The sequence below is a fragment of the Equus caballus genome, chromosome 23 (assembly GCF_041296265.1).
Source record: "Equus caballus isolate H_3958 breed thoroughbred chromosome 23, TB-T2T, whole genome shotgun sequence".
Taxonomy (NCBI): domain Eukaryota; kingdom Metazoa; phylum Chordata; class Mammalia; order Perissodactyla; family Equidae; genus Equus; species Equus caballus.
The window spans coordinates 31072834-31093025 of record NC_091706.1 but is presented as its reverse complement, the minus strand read 5'-3'; the positions used below and the strand labels follow the sequence as shown (position 1 = coordinate 31093025).

Sequence of the window (20192 nt, the reverse complement as noted above, 5' to 3'; positions counted from 1 at the left end):
GAGAAGAGAACAAGGCTGAGGGAACCCAGAGCTCCTGCTAAGGTTACTTATAAAACTTTGGAATTTTAAGGAAAAGGGTCTAATTAATAATCCATTTTTTAAGGTGGGGCACAGAAATGAAAAGTGAAAATACAACCTTTTATAACAATAGTTGAGTAAAAATAACCACTAATGAAGTTGGCAGAGGTTCTAAGTACATTTTTATTTAAAATAACCAAACCCTGAAGTTGAATTCAGCACGGTGAATCTCCGCTCGGGACAGTGTATTCAGAACACACACAGCCCAGGATTGATAAGGTTCCCTCAGCCAATTTCCTGCAGCTGGAGAGCTCAAGCAGATGACGACTACGAAGATGACGACAGGAGTGTTAATCATTTCCCGACCAGGCAATGTTAGTCACAAGTTCCTGCTAAGAGTGAAATCACCCCTCTGGTTTAAAAACAGCTAAAAACTTTTACTCAGTTCACATTGCAATTTCTCCCTTTTGGGTTAAGCACATGGAAATTTGTTCGGCAAGTCTTTTCACGGCTCTATTTTCATTAGTTGCTCCACAAGCTGGGGTTTATCTGATTGTGTGGTGGATGGAAATTTCAGGATAGAATTCAATGGCTGAAGGCTGAGTGAAGTTCCCCCTGGCTGTGGTTATGAAGAGGGTAAGCGGATGAACCTCTTTGCTGCTCCTCTGTTTGTTTTCTCTTATGCTCGATTTTACACACCATGAAATGCAAAAGTCATAACCTTGCAATTATAGTTAACCATTTAGATTTGCTTGATGATTCTTTTTAGGTGATCACGGGACAAAACCAAGACATTAAAACACACAATGAAGTGTGCATGCCAAAAAAAATTGCTTCAGGGGCTGGCCCCCATGGCTGAGTGGTTAAGTTCTTGTGCTCCGCTTTGGCAGCCCAGGGTTTCGCCGGTTCGGATCCTGGGCATGGACATGGCACTGCTCATTTGGCCACGTTGAGGTGGCGTCCCACATACCACAACTAGGAGTCACAACTAAAATATACAACTATGTACTTGGGGGATTTGGGGAGAAAAAGCAGGAAAAAAAAAAAGATTGGCAACAGTTGTTAGCTCGGGTGCCAATCTTTAAAAAAAAATGAAGATTGGCAACAGTTGTTAGCTTGGGTGCTAATCTTTAGAAAAAAAAATTGCTTCAGTTTCCTCCTGAAAAACATAATTTTTATTAATTAACCAGCTTGTTTAGTTTATTGAACTGTTGTTGAAATGTCTTTCCACATTGATGAAATGTTGGACTGTTTAGTAAACAGACTGTAGACAATTTTGTATGAATGAAAAGACATAAATAATTTTGATTATTGGAAATAGCCAAGGTGGGAACTGGATGGAACGTTTGGAGGCTGACTCCAAATGTCAAATAATTCTGGTTCTAATAGAAATATTGTTTTATGGCTGCATGTTTCTATTCAGCAAAGTGATCTTTTTCTTGTTTCTTGAAACCCATTTAAAGTAGTCATAACAGTTTTATAAGTGAAACCTATATTGATATTTCAATTATTGTCTTTCCTGACAAGGGAAATGATATTTGGGTATAATAAAAAGACTTTGATTAGAAGAGTAATGACTCTGTTCTTCCCCATTTCAGTGTAGTGACCTGGTGACCTTTGATTTCAAGAAAAATATAGATATCCCTTCTTTGAGTCCCAGAACAGTCCTGGGTACCTAAAGGACTTTGTGGAAATAGCTATTGATTATTTATCTGTTTTTTAGCCTACACTTTTATTAGTGGATTTTAGAAGATATTTCCTATCTCTTGTGTAAAATCTTTTCAAGTGCTCAATGATGAATCAAAAAGGAAATTTAAGATAGGGTCTTTAGCTGAAAGGAATTTAATTCACATCTTTCCCACTATGAATCAAACCATTCCATTTTGGAGAACTTTAACACTTCTGAGTTTGAAAAATTACAGAGATGACACGTTTTTTACCACAAAACTGTTCATCATTGTGAGAACTTGGAAACAACAAAATGTCAATGAACAGGATAGTGGTTAAATACAATAGAATACCACAGAACCGATAAAGGAGAATGAGGTGCATCTGTAGTTATTAATATGAAACCAGTCCAAGTTATAGTGCTAAGGAAAAAAAGCAAGTTTCAAAAAATAGTAAGTTAGTAAGTTTAGTTTATTATTACTTTTTTGTAAAAACAAATAAATACCAGTATCTGCATTTACAATATCTGTAGGAATGTTTGCCAAACCATTTACAGTGCCCATTTTTGGGGGCTGAATGAGAAAGTTTACTTTATTCTTTGTAGATACCAGACACTTTGTAGACACTAGAATGTAATTGGTAGGGACATTGTTTTATTTACTGCTAAAACCTCAGCGAGTATAATATTGTTTAGCATGTAACAGGTGTGCAATAGTGTTGAATGAATGAATGAAGAAATTTCTGTAATATTTAATGTTTTAAAAATTATTATGGTTAATCTGTAAGCAGATAAAATCCACAAAATATCTTATTTTTTTAAGTAAAAACAAGATTTAGAACAACTTTCAAAGCCTTTACTCTTTCTCCCTCTTATGTTACCTCTTCTTCTTTCCCACTTTTTGCAACACTTTCCTTCCCTTTTCTAGCCAATTTTGGTTCAAAAGGAAATGAAAATGTTATGGAGCCTGCACTCCCTTCAGATTTTCTGCCTGGACATTTTGTTTGGTGTTTCATGTCCATCCTCAGGAACCCTGGCATCTGACATCCAGATTGCTGCCTATCTCTCTGTGCATGCCATCATTCCAATTTGATGGCAGACCCTGGAGAATACAGACCTTGTCTTATGATCCTTTCTGCCCTCAAACACCTAGCACAGGGCCTCACACATAGTAGGGGGATGGTTTTGTTGCTGGGTATTTTTCCACAAACATCTGTGCAGTTCTTAATAATGACATACTACTGTAATCCCTTCTCCTAGAGTAAGCATCATATCCAACAGGCATTCAGTACATGTTTGTTGAATGAATGATTGGGGCTTGACTGGCACATCATCTCTGTGTATACAGGTGATGGGATTTGGTGCTGAGGGAGATGAGAGGAGGCTGTGTCAGTTTGGGATCCTTTTGGTTGCCCATGACAGAACACCTGATTAAAATTGGCAGAAGCAGAAGCAAAAGAGAATTAATTTATTGGCTCACATAGCAGTTTAATGGCGCACCTGGCTTGAGAAATACCTAGGCACTGTGGCTCAAAATGATCTCTCCTTGTCTGTCTGTTTCTCTCTTATTCTGTTCTCAGACAGGCTTTCTCTTTGAGGTTGTCAAATAGCTGCCAGGATCTCCAGGAACTATATTCTTTCAGATTCCAATCCAGCAGGAAAAAGTGAGCATCTTTCAGCAGTCCTAGAAAACTAAATCACAACACTCAGAGTGGACCAACACAAACTGTAGCTGGGAGGGTTCATTTACTGATTTCATGAGCTTCTAGGGCCAGGGAGGAAGCCTCAAGCAGGCCAAGTGGACTGAGGGCCAGGAGAGGTGGATCCCCAAATAAACATCAAGGCTGTTGCCATGAGAAAGGAGAATGGATGCCTGATAGTTAAATAACAAATGTCAAACACAAAGGAAGATGATTATTTCATTCTTTTCTACTCTCTGTAACATAAATTTATCAAATATGAGTAAGTAACAGATGCAAGAATCAATCAACTCTAGCTCTATAAGGATGTGTATAGAGGTACTAATGGTTAAAGAGGAGGCAGATGGAAAGATGGAAGGAGGGGGCTATCTGAGTTGATTGAAGCCAGAGTCCTAGTCTAGAGCAATGACTCTCAAATTTTCTCCATACCGAAATTATCTGGGGATAATTCTGATGCCCAGGCCACTCTTTATCATACTTATATCAATTATTTAGTGTTGGAACACAGGCATCAGTACTTTTAGGCTCCAAGGTAAGATTGTGATATGGCCAAGTTTGAGAAGTGGTGATCAGGAGAGATATCAGGGAGGATTTAGAATAGTTTAAAAGGTACCTGAAACTGGGCCTTGGATATAAGAGATCCTCAATAAATATCTGGTAATTTGATTTGAACAAAGAAAAGAACGTGACTGAGCAAAGAGGGGGATATTTGTGGACTGTCTGCTGTGTGCTGGGCATCATATTCAGTTCTCAGTATACATTTCGCACTTGATCTTCACAGTCAGGATTTTGAAAAAAACAAACTTCATTACAGTGAGGAAACAGAGGTTCAAGAAAACTAAAATAACTTGCCGAAAAGCCAACCAATGAGTAAAACAGGCCTGCTTGCCTCTAAATTGCATACTCTTTCACAGTGCCACAATCGCAGATGTCAGGCATGGGTTTAAAGGGAAGCTCAGATGTTCTGTATACCAACTAAATTTACCTGATTGAAGAATAGAGAACGGACCAAGCATGGAGGCAGTCTTGAAAAATTGACAGAAGTAGCATCATCTGCAGCATGGGTTAGCAAACTAGGGCCGGTGGGCCAAATCCAGCCCACTGCCTGTTTTTTAAAATAAAACTTTATTGGAACACAGGCACATTCATTTGTTTACGTATTGTCTATAATACGTAACTACGTGCACTACGGTGGTAGAGCTGAGTGGTTGTGACAGATACTATATGGCTTGTAAAACTTCACAGAATCAGTTTACTGACCTGTAAGCTAGAGTTTGTGTATTTATGTGATCAGAAGTTCTGAGAGGGATGAGATTGCCATTATCAGTCCAGGAGTAATGATAATTCTTGTGGCTGTATGAGTAGGATTCTCCAAGCATCTACAAAGAGCATCTACACTCTGAGCTAGGTTGCAATACAGTGCAATAAATTCTACGCTGAAAAATAGAATACCAAAATATGATAACGTCTCTTTCTGTCTCTAGGCTACAGGAGGGCAGGCTTTGATTCTGTTTCTTATTCATCAATGTGGGCTTAGCCCCTGGCAGAGTGCCCAGCAGGCAGTAGGGGATCACAAAGCATTTGATGAATGAACTAATGATCAATTAATGTGGTAGAGGTAAGCATAGGAGCCAGGGGAACATACCTAACCCATACTCTCATGGGATGAGGTCAGGTTCTGAAGCTGCAGAAGTAGAAGAAGCAAAAGGAGAAAAGGCTGCAAGAGGGGACACCAGCAAAGAGGGAGGGGGGTCGTAGTAGGAATTCAATGGACCTGTCTGGGATAAGGTCTACCCCCGTGGGACTGGACAAAAGAGAACTGTGATCCTGAGCAGTATTTGATGGGAGGTTTGATATGAAATGTAACATAAAAAATCTATTCAACTCCCCACTTGAAAATCTCCAGAAGCTTCCTGCTGCCTACAGGATAAAATCATGATTCCTTGGTGAGGCCTTTGAGTCCTCTCTAATTTGTTGTCTGCTGATTCAGTCTTACTGCCCTTACTTCCTTACCTCACTTCCCACTGTCTAGTTTATGCTTTCTGATTGTGCTTTGTTCACTCTTAACTCTGTGCTTTGTGAAAAGATAGGTCCCCTCCTTGAGATGCTCTATCCTCTCCCTCTACACTACTCATTTCGTAAGACCCAATGCAACTATGACCCTTTTGACAGACTTCCCCGCCCACCCCAATCCTCACTGATGTCTCTTCTCTGGATTCCATCACATGTTAACATCTACCTCTCACTTTTAGGCACTAAGTCAGTGCTGCCTGGGACTGTTTTGAATAGTTTCGTGAGTTAATGCTTTGCATCTCTATCAAAGTTCCAACAACATTTTTCATGGAAATAGAACATAGTATCCTAAAATTTATGTGGAACAACAATAGACTCCAAACAGCCAAAGGATTCCTGAGAAAAAAGAACAAAGCTGGAGGTATCACACTCCCTGATTTCAAAATATACTACAAAGCCATAGTTACCAAAACAGCATGGTACTGGGACAAAAACAGACACATAGATCAATGGAACCGAATCGAGAGCCCAGAAATAAACCCACACATTTATCAACAGTTAATATTTGACAAGGGAGCCAAGAGCATACAATGGAGAAAGGAGAGTATCTTCAAGAAATGGTGGGAAAACTGGACAGCCACATGCTAAAGAATGAAAGTAGACCATTCCTTTACACCATGCACAAAAATCAACTCAAAATTGATTACAGACTTGAATGTAAGACCCAAAACCATGAAACTTCTAGAAGAAAACATAGGCAGTATGCTCTTTAACATTAGTCTTAGCAGCATATTTTCAAGTACCGTGTCTGACCCAGCAAGGGAAACAAAAGAAAAAATAAACAAATGGGACTACATCAAACTCCCAAGCTTCTGCATAGCAAAGGAAACCATCAACAAAATGAAAAGACAACCTAACAATTGGGAGAAGATATTTGCAAACAACAAAAAACAACAACCCAATTTAAAAATGGGCAAAAGATCTGAACAGAGATTTCTCCAAAGAAGATATATGGATGGCCAACAGGCATACGAAAAGATGTTCAACATCATTAGCTATTAGGGAAACTCAAATCAAAACTACAATGAAATACCGCCTCACTCTGGTCAGAATGGTTATAATTAACAAGACAGGAAACAACAAGTGTTGGAGAGGATGTGGAGAGAAGGGAACCCTCGTACACTGCTAGTGGGAGTGCAAACTGGTGCAACCACTATGGAAAGCAGTATGGAGTATCCTCAGGAAATTAAAAATAGATCTTCCATATGATCCAGCTATTCCACTGCTGGGTATTTATCCAAAGAACTTGAAAACACAAATGCATAAAGGTACATGCACTTCTATGTTCATTGCAGCATTATTCACAATAGCTAAGACTTGGAGGCAACGTAGGTGCCCATCAAGGGAGGAATGGATAAAGAGATGTGGTATATATACACAATGGAATATTACTCAGCCATAAGAAATGATGAAATCTGGCCATTTGTGACAACATGGTTGGACCTTGAGCGTATTATGCTAAGTGAAATAAGTCAGAGGGAGAAAGTCAAATACCATATGATCTCACTCATAAGTAGAAGATAGAAACAATGACAAACAAACACATAGCAACAGAGATTGGATTGGTGGTTACCACAGGGGAAGGGGGGAGTGGGGAGGGCAAAAGGAGAGATTAGGCTCACATGTGTGGTGATGGACCATAGTTTTTGGGTGGTGAAAATGATATAATCTACACAGAATTCGAAATATATTACTGTGTACATCTGAAAGCTATATAAAAAAAGAAAGGAAATTAAAATTAAATCCCAAAATAAAAATGTATATGACCTGAGAAAAATAAAGTTTAAAAAAATAAATAAAAGAGAGAAAATAAGGATCAGAAAAATATCCTTATAGAATATGAAACTATGCCAGAAAAACAGGATTCAAAATAATGCAATCATGTAAACATGATTAAAAATAATGTAATGATTAAAAATGGTAACTATTTCAAAACAAACTAATAGACAATAAGACGTGAATGAGCAATATGAATCAGAAATAGAAAAATTCAGAAATGTGATGACAGAATTCAAGGTTTAGAATAAAACAAAAGATATTTCTTTAAATGACTAAACTAGAAGATACAAAAGAGTAAATAAACACAGCAAATAATGCCTTAATAAAGACAGAAAAATACTAAGAAAGAATAAAAATAGAAAAGGAGAAGAAAAATTGGAAAAAAATTGAGAAAAAGCACAAGTATTGGAGATAGATAAAGATAATCCAACATAGGGGTCATAAGAGTCCCTGAAGAAGAAAAATAAGTAAGAAAACAGAATATTAAAAAATATAATTAAAAAATATTCCCTGAAATAAAAAGATTTGAAACATGTATTGAAACAGCACATTGTATATCTGAGGACCTTGACCTAGAATAACTATGACTAAGATGTATTCTGGTAAACTTGCTGAACTTTAAAGAAAGAAAAAAAAATCCTTGGTCATCTAGGAAGATAATAGCATGTGATATATAAGAGAAAGAAGATCATTTATCATCAGACATTTTCACAGCAATAACCTATGCCAGAACAAAGTGAAGTAACATATTTCAGATACTCAGTGAAAGAAAATATGACCTGAGGATTTTATATCCAACAAAATTGACCTTCACATATAAAAGGCATAAGCTGTTAGGACTCAGAGGACAAGGCTGCAAGGACTCAGAGAATATTATTTTTTTGAGCGTTTCTTGAGTAATCTATTAAAGAACAACTTATCAACCAAAATCATGAGAGACATCATTATAAGTACTGGTAGTAGACATTAAATATATTATATGGTTACTTGTAGAACTAACACTAAATGAGTATTAAAAAGGGACAGTATAGTAAGTAATAGCTACATGATCTGAGAATGTAGATGTGACACAACTATTTAAAAAGGGGGAGAATTATGGTAGCGTGTGCAAAAGCTTTTCAGACAGTTTTCAGAAATCATAATGATTGGAATTGCTTTCTGAGACTGTTGTGTGTCATGTCGGATAAAGCAAATGACTGAATCAATGGATATTGAATTTTCTCGCCTCTGTCCTTAAGAAACAGGATTCTTTGTGTAGTTGAAAAGAGTCAGATTTAATATTTAAAAAGTTAAATAAAAATCTTTAATTCTGAATTTCAATTGGAAATTTCAGTATGACCTGACAAGATATTTTGTCTCTCTACTGAAAAGGACTAGAAATTATGACTGACCAAGCACACATGGCACCCAGACTGTGGCCTTTCTCAAGACCATTCCCAATAAATAAACTAGGACTTCTTGGAGAAATTGCTAATTCTAATTTTGGAGCAAGAATTGTATAAGAAAACCCTGGGATATCTTCACATATTAGACAGCAAAGAAGCTATTAAAGACTACTAAGATTATCTCAAATAACTTAGGACACAATTTGAAGAGGCCCCCACTGACCAAAGGTGAGACAAACTGAGTTTCAGTAACAATAAGTAATGCAATGGATTGTAAATTAGTTATCTATTGCTGTCTAACAAATTGCCCCAAAACTTTACTTAAAGCCAGACACATTTATTATATCACATAGTTTGTGAGAGTCAGGAATCCAAGAGCAGCTTAACTGACGGTTCTGTCTCAGGGTCCTGGGATTGCAGTCAAGCTGTTCACTGGGGATGTGTTCATTTGAATCTAGGTGTGGAATCTCCACTTTGAAACTCACTCATATGGCTCTTGGCAGGAGGCTTCAGTTCCTCACCATGTGGGCCTCTCCATAGGGCTGCTTACAGCGTGGCTTCCCCCACAGTGGGTGTAGTGAGACAATGAGAGCAGTCCAGTGAGTGAGCGCCAAGGATGGAAGCTGCAGACTTTTATAACCTAATTTCAGAAGTGACATAACATCACTTCTGCTGTAGTTTATTGGTTACACAGACCAACACTTGTACGAGGTGGGAGGGGACTATAAAAGGGTATGAATACCAGGAGGCAGGGATCATTGGGGGCCATCTTGGACTCTGGCTTCCACAGCCTGAAACCCATCAGATATGCTTAAATCCACGAGTTCACAATAAAATTTTTTTTTAAATCAAAAAACAAACTGGTTGATCTCCATTTGAGGATGAGAGAGAACCATAAATTATCTTGAAAACTGAGGAAATGAAAGAATCACACTTTTCCTATATGAACTGTAGCGTTTGAGTAACCAAAGAGTAGATGAGTGAAAGATTCTTCTTACGAAATTATTTCAGCTAATAAAAATGAAATGATAGGATTGGACTTTTACCATATTGTGACTCTCAATAAATTAATAAATCTAGTCATTGAACATGAAATGCTGCTGACAATGAAGAATAGAAATAAGACGTTATGTATCATCTGATGAAAGAACACACCACCACCTAGATCTTGCTGAAGGGACTGAACCTGAGTCTGATCAAGCCTCTGGATTCTGCTATCAATTTGCAGGAAAAGTGACAGGAGGAACATGTTGAACTATACTGCAAGTGTGCAATCAGCAAAATCCAGCTGGAGGAAATCTCTATAGGCCAAGTGGCCTAGGTTATTCAATATAAAAAGTGTAAGGAAGGAAAGGAATGGAGGGTGAACATTACAAGAAACATCAAAGATCAATTTTTTTAAAAAATGGGCAAGACTAACTACAGCAGCTAGGAATGTATACTTGGCTGATAAAATTTATAAGGAAATGCAAGAAAGTTATCATAAGCCACGATAGTGGAAGGAAATGATTACTATAAAAGTCCAGAGAGTAGTTACTTTTGGAGGAGGGGACAGGACTGTGATCGAGATGGAGCACATGGAGAGGCTTCTGGATGGCTGGCAAAGTTTTATTTCTTGACCTGGTAGGTAGTTACGAGAGCGTCTACCTTACAATAATTCGCTAGGACGTTAATTTGTTTTATGTGTTTTTTTCTTTATCTATTTTATTTTATAATAAAAAGATTAAAAAAAAATTTCTGAAGATAATACATGAATGTAGTAAAATATTCAAACTGTGGAAAATTTATATGATGAAAAGTCAGCCTTCTTTCCAACTCATCTGCCCATCCTTGAGTTTTCTTCCCCAGAGGTAGCCACTGTCACTTCTTGTGTATCCCCATCCAGAGAGATTTCACGCATATTACCTCTCACACACACACATGTGTGTATTATATATGTATATAGATTTAGCTGTGTGTATGTAATTTATATATAAATGTATATAAAGTCCCCTGTCTCATTTTAAAAGCATAAATGGCAGAATTAGAATACCATGCACATATTCTGATCTTTGTTTCTTCACTAAATATTCCCTAAATATTTTGTAGATTATTCTCTATCACATAGAGCCAAAGTCAGTCCCTCTTTCGAGGCTGCAACCAATATATTTTAATATGTAAATAGCAGTTTAAATAGGCAGGTACCTTTTCTAAGAATACACTCTATTAAGTGAGTGGATATGTTTGTAATTTCTCAATCTGGAGATACTGTTCATATTGATTTTGAAGGTACACATTTTTCATAAAATTTTAAATTTATCTGTCCCTTTTTTTCACCCAAGTTTTCAGCTTAAATGAACCTGCTCACCCTTTGATTCAGACAAGATTACCTGGGGGATGGGTGGATTGTAGAGTTAGTAACGTGCTTCTTCAGCATTGTCCGCAGTGAACTTTCAGAGGTATTTTATGGCAAGTGTTAGAAAAACACACTTGTGACTAACCTTTGTGCTTCTCAGTTGATAACTGCCTGTTTATGGTGATAACTGGGAGTAAAGGAAACAGATATACAGGCTTTTACAGCTTTTAAACTCTAATCTTGAGCTAGTAAATGTTTTCTTGGCACTAAATTATATTCTGCTAAAAAAAAGAAAACTTGGTCAAGTGTTTTAACTATCTCTTTATTTCCTTTAATATTTCTGACTTTTTCAGTCACTTACATAGTATTTATTGAGTACCTACCTTGCAGTTAGCAGTGGGGTGCCTTGGGGTACCAAGGAAGAAGGTACGAAGACAGCTTACAATCTTCCTGGGGATTCACGACATATACACACATGAAACAGCTAGTGAAAGAGACAGTATGACATATGTGTGTCTAAGTCACAACATATGTAAACATATGTAAATATATCAATACATATGTAAATATACATGTATGCTAAGTGGTGTGGCACAGATAATTAGAAAACAGGCAAGATACAGTATGGAAATTATGTGAAGGGACAATAAGCTAAAGAGATTGGAAGGTGATGGGTATCTGGGTTGTCAGACAAGACTGTGTGCTGCAGAAAGTTCTAGAGCTGAGTTTTTCTTTTCCTTTTGAGATAATTATAGACTCACAGGAAATAGCAAAAATAGTACAAAGAGATCCCATGTATCCTTCATGCAGCTTCCCCCAGTGGCAACATCTTACATAACTACCAATATAGTATCAAAACCAGCATACAGACCTTCCTCGATTTATGATGGGGTTAGGTCCTGATAAACGCATTGTAAGTTGAAAATATCTTAAGTTGAAAACACATTTAATACACCTGACCTGCCGAACATCACAGCTTAGCCTAACCTACCTTAAACGTGCTCAGAATGCTTACATTAGCCTACAGTTGGGCAAAATCATCTAACACAAAGCCTATTTTATAATACAGCATTGAATATCTCGTATAATTAATTGAACACTGTACTGGAAGTGAAAAGCAGAATGGTTGTGTGGGTACAGAATGGTTGTCAGTGTATCAGTTATTTACCCTCGTGATCACATGGCTGACTGGGAGCTGTGGCTCACTGCTGCTGCCCAGCATCATGAGAGAATATCATACTGCATATCATCAGTCTGGGAGAAGATCGACATTCAGAATTCAAAGTCCGATTTCTACTGAAAGCGTATGGCTTTTGCACCGTCGTAAAGTCGATAAATTGTAAGTCGAACCATCCTTAAGTTAGGGACCATCTGTATTGACATGGGAACAATCTCCAGATCTTTTTCAGATTTCACCAGTTTTACACGCAAACACTTCTGTGGAGCTGACTCTTGATAAATAAGTTCAATAGACAAAAAAGAGGGATGAGGAAAACTTAGAGATAAGCAAACCCTCACAGGGCAGTTACTTTGAAGAATTGTCCTCTTTCCTTGTTCTTCCAACTCTTACCCATTCCACATCATCGTATGTAAGTGAGCCACACTGCTCTCCTCCCCAGGGGTTGACTCATTACCTCCTCTTCACAAATGTTACCCAAGCACTTACTCCTCTTCTCTTGTTCTGGTGATCCAAACACAGACAGTCTCTGTCCTAGAAATCATTTGTTTTCTGTAAGTTAGTTTTTAAACAAGTAGTTTGGGACCCAGAACAGGTTTTCGCATGTAAACAGAGGTACATAGGTTAGGGATTCCTTAGCCTATCTCTAGGCCTATGTAACTAATCTCTGTACAGAGCAATATTTATCATTGCTGTACCTGGTGGTGCTGGTGGGGTTTCTGGAAGTTAGGGAGGAGGATTCTCTGCTGTGTCAGACAGACTCTTATCTTAATAGGTACCATTCTATTGCTACAAACTGCCACTGCGTACAGTGGGTAATATTGAAGGAAAAGCCCTTTTTTGATACTTTTAATTACACAAGATAAAATGGTTCCTAATTCAAGTGTTCACCTGCTTAACTATCAGTTCTTTAAGAGATTACATAGGAAGTGCAAGACAGAGAGCTGATGAGAACTAGGTAGAGAGATACTGAAAGGAGAGCTTCTAGAAGGAAATACACCAGAATAATATAATGGTTATCTCTGAGAAGTGGAATTACCAGAGATTCATTCTTCATAGTCTCCCCCAACTCCTCAGTCTCTCTCTTGTTTTCCCTGTACCTTTCTGAAATCTCCAAATTTTCTATAACTAGGATTATTGCTTTTATAATCAGAAAAATTACAGTGCTTCTGGAATGAAAGAGGTGCATGAAGCTTTTGAAACAATTCCTAGTGTGGTTGGAAGAAGAGGAGGTAGAATATGGAGCAAAGTCCTCCTTAAGGTGGAGGTGAGGAGGTTTCTAGGTCCAGCAGCATCGGTAGGAGCCTTCCCACTGCACACGGGTACAGAGGATTCAGAACTTTACAGAGGAGAGGGATCCACGCACAGAAGCCACCCTTTCCTTGGTTTCCCCAACAATATATAAAGCCACCACTGACACCTTCATACAGGGTCCTGCCAGAGTCAAGAAAGGAGCCCACTTCTTTCTGGGCCACAAGTCCCTTACGGCCTGGGTTTGCATCACCATTCTGGAAGAAGTTATACTGAAAACCTTGCACTTTCGTTTAGGCAATGTTGACAAATATTGGCTTTCCTAGTTCTTGAATTAAACCTGCCATCAGTAAGTGCTCATCCTCAACAGAGGGAGAAAGAAGGGCAGTATCCAGATGTCTTTGAGTAATATCTTACTGAAGTACTTTTGTTTTCCTGGGTGGCCCTGATACTGTTTTTGGTCCCATGATCATGATCACAGATCCTTTTCTATTTCCACACAGAGCTTCAAACAGCAGTGACTGGGCTTCCTGGATCCTCTCTGTGCTGTCCTAGCTGGGAGTTTAAGTCTATAAATACTCACACATGCTTATGCCATACCCTTTAGATATGGTTTACAGCCCACGTAAAAGTGTTTGTCTTCTAATCTCTGCTTATCTCAATGATGAGTTGCCTTATTTGCAGTAATCATCTTCTCTTGTGGTTTTGATTTCCATTATGCTATTATGACTTTCTAAAACATTTTATGGAAATATGATACTAATACATGTGCAATATATCTGGTTTCTCCCTGTAGATACAATCATGTTGACCTAAGCATACTAATGCCATAAAAAGCTAAAATGCTTCATCATGCATATTCTTCCTGCTTTTTTTTTTAAATGAGAATTCCTGAGCCCCATAAAATATAGATACTTAGCAATTTGCATCTATTTCTTGATAAGTTTTAAAGTAAAAGAGGGTAATTTGGAGCAAGTATGATACTTTATTGAAGAGTAAAGATAATAAAGCTCCTAATGGGGTTGAATAAACATTTCTTGCACGCTGGATCATGTAAATCTTTGGTGATGCAAAAACAAGAAAGAAGCAGTTCCTGTCTATAAGATGTGAAATCTAAAACAGTCAAAATAAAACAAAAATTGAAGAAAGCTTTTGGATGAATATCCCTTTTGTTATTGCAACGGGGGAGGTCTGTAATATGCAGAGATAGCAAAGTGATTGCGAAGAACCTCTCGGCTGAATTGAAGTGGGTTGTAAGAAGGATTGTGGGTGGTGTTAGAGGTAGGATGACTATATAAACATGGACCCTTTTGAAAATAAAAGAGGGTGCTATTAATATTTACGCTTGTGCAAGAGGCATAATCTGGGCCTATTTTAGGGCAACAGGGAGTTATGGTGCCCCTCATTCAAAGATGGGATTTAGGAGAATTTCCATGAATCTAAGTGGTAGGGAAGTCTGTTAGTTTGCTAGGGCTGCAATAAATGGTTGGCTGAAACAGTGGAAATTTTATTGTCTTGCAGTTCTGGAAGTTAGAAGTCCAAAGTCAAGGTGTCAGCAGGGTTGGTTCCTTCTGGGGGCTGTGAGGGAAGGATCTCTTCCAGGCCTCTCTCCTTGGCTTGTAGAAGGTTGTCTTCTCCCTGTGTCTTCACATCATCTCCCCTCTATGCATGTCTCTGTGTCCAAATTCCCCCTTTTTATAAGGACACTAGTCATATATTGGATTAGAGTCCATCCTAATGACCTCATTTTAACTTGATTAACTTTGTAAAAGCCCTGTCTCCAAATAAGGTCCCGTTCTGAAGTACTGGGGATTAGTAGAACAACATATCTTTTTTGGAGGGGGACACAGGTCTGCTAGTAAAGGGAGGGTGGTAGAAATTTGACAAGAGCACCACTAGAGATGTTACATCTGGATGGTTAGTGGGCACTATCTTCTTGGTACACATCATGATCAGGAAGCAATTCTATTATAGGCTTTAATAAGATGGGTTGGGGAGAATAAACAAAATGGGGGATCATTAGAGAAGTGACGACTTTTAGTTTGGGGGATTTCTAGTGTTCCAAGATTCCTCTTTCCAGGTGGGCCATAAAGATTGGACACTGGTGACAGAGGGGTCTTCAAGTGGCAGATGACTAGAGCATGTTGAGCTGTGGGATGCCATGTCTGGGAGGTGCCACAAATAGACTGGCCTATTTTTAGCACATCAGTTGATAATTCTCTGCTATGAGACCTGACTTTCTTTACTTATGAAATTAAAGCTACTTTTTCCTTCTCCCATCTCCACAGGGATTTTATGAATCATAGAATAATAAATATGATGAATTCTGAGCTCTGTAGAGGAATGGTCTTGAGTTAGTTTAAAGTGTTTATAGTGACAAAAGTTTTGGGGTATGTTCAAGAAATTGCATATAAAACTGACCATTTATACTTTCAAAATAGTATGCAGATGAAAAGGTAGGGAGAGGAAGATACGTTTGGCTTGGCTTAGCTATTAGGGGCTTAGATATAGAAACATCAGGCCTTCACGTATTTTCAAAGTACAATCCATGTCTTTGTGTTATTACTGTGAAAGGTCAGTGGGAAACTTTATACGTTATGATAATATGTAGATTTCATGCTGAAATTCACATAGAATTCTTTTCTTTTCTTTTCTTTTTTGAGGAAGATTAGCCCTGAGCTAACTACTGCCAATCCTCCTCTTTTTGCTGAGGAAGACTGGCCCTGAGCTAACACCCCTGCCCATCTTCCTCTACTTTATATGTGGGACTCCTACCATAGCATGGCTTTTGCCAAGCAGTACCGTGTCTGTACCTGGGATCTGAACTGGCGCACCCTGGGCCTCCGAGAAGTGGAACGTGAGCACTTAACTGCTGCGCCACCAGGCCGGCCCCTCATTTTTTTTGTTGCTCTTTCTTCATTTATCTTGATCTTCATACGTATAGATAAATAATGCACACACATTTTTTTGGCAAAGAAGAAATTGGTATCTTTGTTGTGTGTTCTGTTAAACAGATATAGCCAAAGCAAAATTATCCTAGACTATGATGTTAAGAAGCACCATGCTATTCAGTGTAGTACATGAATTATAAAACATTAAAAATAATTGTATTGGGCCTAAACTTGTGGCTCAAAGGGTCTGGGCAATGATTTAAATTCATATTTTATTAATCAGGAAGAATAATGATCAGAAAAAGTGTAATATGGGAATATAGGTAATCCTATAAGTCATTCCAAGGTATGTGGGGTCTTCATTTTTAATTAATTTTTTAAATTATTAAAAAATAAGACTACATTACAGAATACTTGGAAAAATTAAAAGAGACATTTCTTTCTAATTTTTTTCTTTTTTTCAGTTTTTGACAGTTGTACTCATATACTGCATATGATAGTCTAGCTCCCTTTTTTGGCTTTGCATAATCTTCGTTGTTAGACTTTTTCAACAGCTACATAATTGCCCATCTAATAATTTACTTAATTACTTCTCTAATAATAGACTTTAAGTGGATTTCTAATGTATTATGTTACATTTGATATGAATATCTTACTAAGTAAATTTGTATTACATGTAAGGGTTTCTTTGGGCAAGAGTTCTAGATGTGATCTTTCTGAGTCACAGGGTTATGAGGCCTTTTATGACAGCATTTTGTTCTTAGGTCAGTAAAATAGTCTCCGTTTTACAAGAGACTAAGATGGCTAAATAAATTTTGTAGTTGGATTGCAGCAATTCTAAATTTAATATCTAAACATAATGAACTTGTTTTTGTGTGTGTGTGTAAGTAAGATTGGCCCTGAGCTAACATTTGTTGCCAATCTTCCTCTTTTTGCTTGAGGAAAATTGTTGCCGAGCTAACATCTGTGCCAATCTTCCCCTATTTTATGTGGGAGGCTGCCACAGCATGGCTTGACAAGTGGTGCTAGGTCTGTGCTCGTGATCTGAACCCATGAACCCCGGGCCACCGAAGTGGAGTACATGAACTTAACCACTAGGCTACTGGGGTGCCCCCATGACCTTCTCTTAAAAAAGTTTGAGTTATTATACTTTCAAGAATACTACAGAAATGGTTGAGCATCTTTACCATCAAGTAAGTCACAGGCTATTTGTTTAGAGAAGGATGTAATCTAAAGATCTCATTAGCACCAGAAGCATGCAGATTCTTCTGCTGTGCAGATGAGCTGCTGTTCTGAAAGTTGGTTGGAAAAAGATGCCCAGGGTTTATAAATACTTTCACCAAAGTAAAGTTTAAAAAAATTAAATAATAGCAAAACAAAACCTCACTAGTAATTGGAAGTTGAGATTATTTTGGTTAGGAACTCTGATATGATGGAAACACCAGGCCCTTGGAGTCAGACAAACTGTCCTTGGATTCCAGCTGTGCCGTTCACTCAGTCTATGACTCTGGACAAGTTTTGACTTTTCAGAAACTCAATTATCCTATACAATGGTGGTTAATAATCTGTTAAATAAAAATAAGACATATAGCAAAGTGCCTAGCCCACAGTGGGTGCCCAATAGGTAATAATTTTTTCCCTTCTTTATTCTTGGCACACATTGAAAATGTAAAGAATATTTCAGGAGGAGTACTTAAAATATATAATTTAAAATACTTTTTAAAAGACTCATTTTAGTTCAAGGGACTCTATATATGATTTTTGTAACTCTCTGTGAGGGTATACTCATTTGAAAATAAAAAGTTAAAAAGAAAATGAAAAAGAAAAAAGACAGTGCTAGATAAGTGAGTCAGGTGTGGAGGGTTCCATTAGCTGGTTCCTTCTGGTGAAGTCACTTATTTTTCCTGTCTCTCAGTTTTCTCATCTGAAATGGAAAAGCACAGTTCCTTAAGCTACTAGAGTACTTGTTGCGAGGATGAAAAACTGTTGTTTGCCTTTTAGGGAGAACAGAATAGGTTAATCGTGTTTCTTTCAAGTAATTTAATCAAGAGGAAAGGGCTAAGGGTTAAAAATTTAGCATTGGGAGACATTTCCTGTCGAATATATATTCTTAATTCTGATACATACAAGTAATAAAAACCAAGTTCTGACTCAGACAGTCATCCAACTAAATTTTTAATAAGTGCTCATTATGTTCAAGGTGTGTTTAGAAAAAACAATGGACCTTTACAGCCACACAGACCTGTGTTCGAATTTTCATTGGCTTCACACTTGACTAGCTGTGAGACTGGTGATACTCACAGAGAAGATTTCTGACCCCCAGTGAATCCTCACAGAGATTTTGTAGAGAAAAAAATGGAGGAAAACAATGAGAGAGTAAACTATCTGAGTTATCTATTGCTACCCAACAAAGAACCTGCACATTTAGCGGCTTAAAATAACATCAGTTGATTATGTCTCATGATTCTGAGAGTTGGCTGGGTGGTTCTGAGGGTTGGCTGGTCTCACGTTATCTTTCTTCTCAGGATGGTGGTCTCAGGGCAGTGTTACAATAGGGGGAAGGACAAAACTGCAGAGCCACTCGAGGCTTAGGCTCAGGGACTTAAACCATGTCATTTTGGCCACATTTTATTGGCCACAAGTCCGGCTCAGATTAAGGTAATGGAGAAGAGGCTGAGCATCCGCATGGGAGGGCTGTTGCAGAGTCACATTACACAAAGTCACAGGGCGATGTGCTGCTGGGATGGGAGGAGTTTGTGGTCATTGAACAAGCTACTGTATCAACTGTGTTTGTTTTAAAGAAGCTGAAGAGACGGCACTTTGTTACAGGTGCTCAACCAACCTTAACGTCCCCTTTTTCTTCTCTTCAAGAATCATTCAAGGCTGAAAGTGAAGGTTCAGTTCAAAAGGAGTTTAGGCTCAGTGTTAATGTTTGTAATGCACACTTTTAAAGAGCCCCCATAGCTTCTTGAAGCTACCTATGTAGGTTCGCGGAACAATCTTGTGTGATAAGATGCCCAGTTAAATCTGGAGTTTGGACAAGCAACAAATAATTTTTTAGTATATCTTCCCCCTTGTTAACATTTGGCATATATTCTCCTAGAACTTTCCTGTGAATGTTCCAACTTACACATATATATTTTAAAAAATTGAATCATATTTACTTTTATTAGTTGCTGTTTTCCCTTTCCATGTCTGTATATTTAGGTCTAACTCATTGTTTGAAAAGCTGTGTGTTATTTCATGATATGGGCACACCATTTCATTTATTTAAACATCCACTGATGGCTGTTTGGATTATTAGCAATCTTTCTTCATTATGAAGAGTGCTACTACATATGTCCTTATATACATATCTTTGTGTTTTTCTGAAGTATGAAGTCCTAGGACTGGAATTGTGATGAAAAAGGATATGCCTTGAATCCAGACTGCTAAAGTGCCTTCAAAAAGAGTATCATTTGTTTTTTAAAGGGTATCATTTTAAACTCTCACCAAAAGTATTTGAGGGTTCCTATTTCTCCACCTTGCCAACCCTGAATATTCTAATTTTTGCTTATGTGACAGGAGAAATAATATTTTATAGCAAATAAAGAAACAAATTGGGAGCAAACTGCCACAGAAGCAGTAAATAAGAGAAAAATTTATTCAGCAAACAGGAGAAAATATACTGCTTCCTTTCAAAATTGATTTGTAGCAGTTTAGGAGAATGAATGGATGGAACTTGAACTCCACACTTTGGGTTTGAATAGGAAGGTCTGAAACCATTATATATGAATGGATTGGGAGAGTGGAATTTCTTCCCTCTTATTGGCAATCCACTTTTATCTGACTTCTTAAATGAATAACCCACACCTTTAAACTTCCCCCATTTATGGAATGCCCTCTAGGCTTATCATTGTTTCGGTTACCAACTTCAA

The 20192-nt window shown here is 37.8% G+C and overlaps 1 protein-coding gene across 1 annotated transcript in view; it reads left to right on the top strand.

The window, feature by feature from the left end:
• The first annotated feature begins 439 nt into the window (after nt 1-439).
• The window catches only part of TRPM6 (transient receptor potential cation channel subfamily M member 6), a 165585-nt gene continuing 145832 nt past the window's right edge, over nt 440-20192 (top strand). Inside the window, exon 1 of the mRNA XM_014735413.3 lies at nt 440-654. Coding sequence (XP_014590899.3) covers nt 646-654 — 9 coding nt within the window. The 5' untranslated portion in view covers nt 440-645. The remainder of the gene's footprint in view (nt 655-20192) is intronic.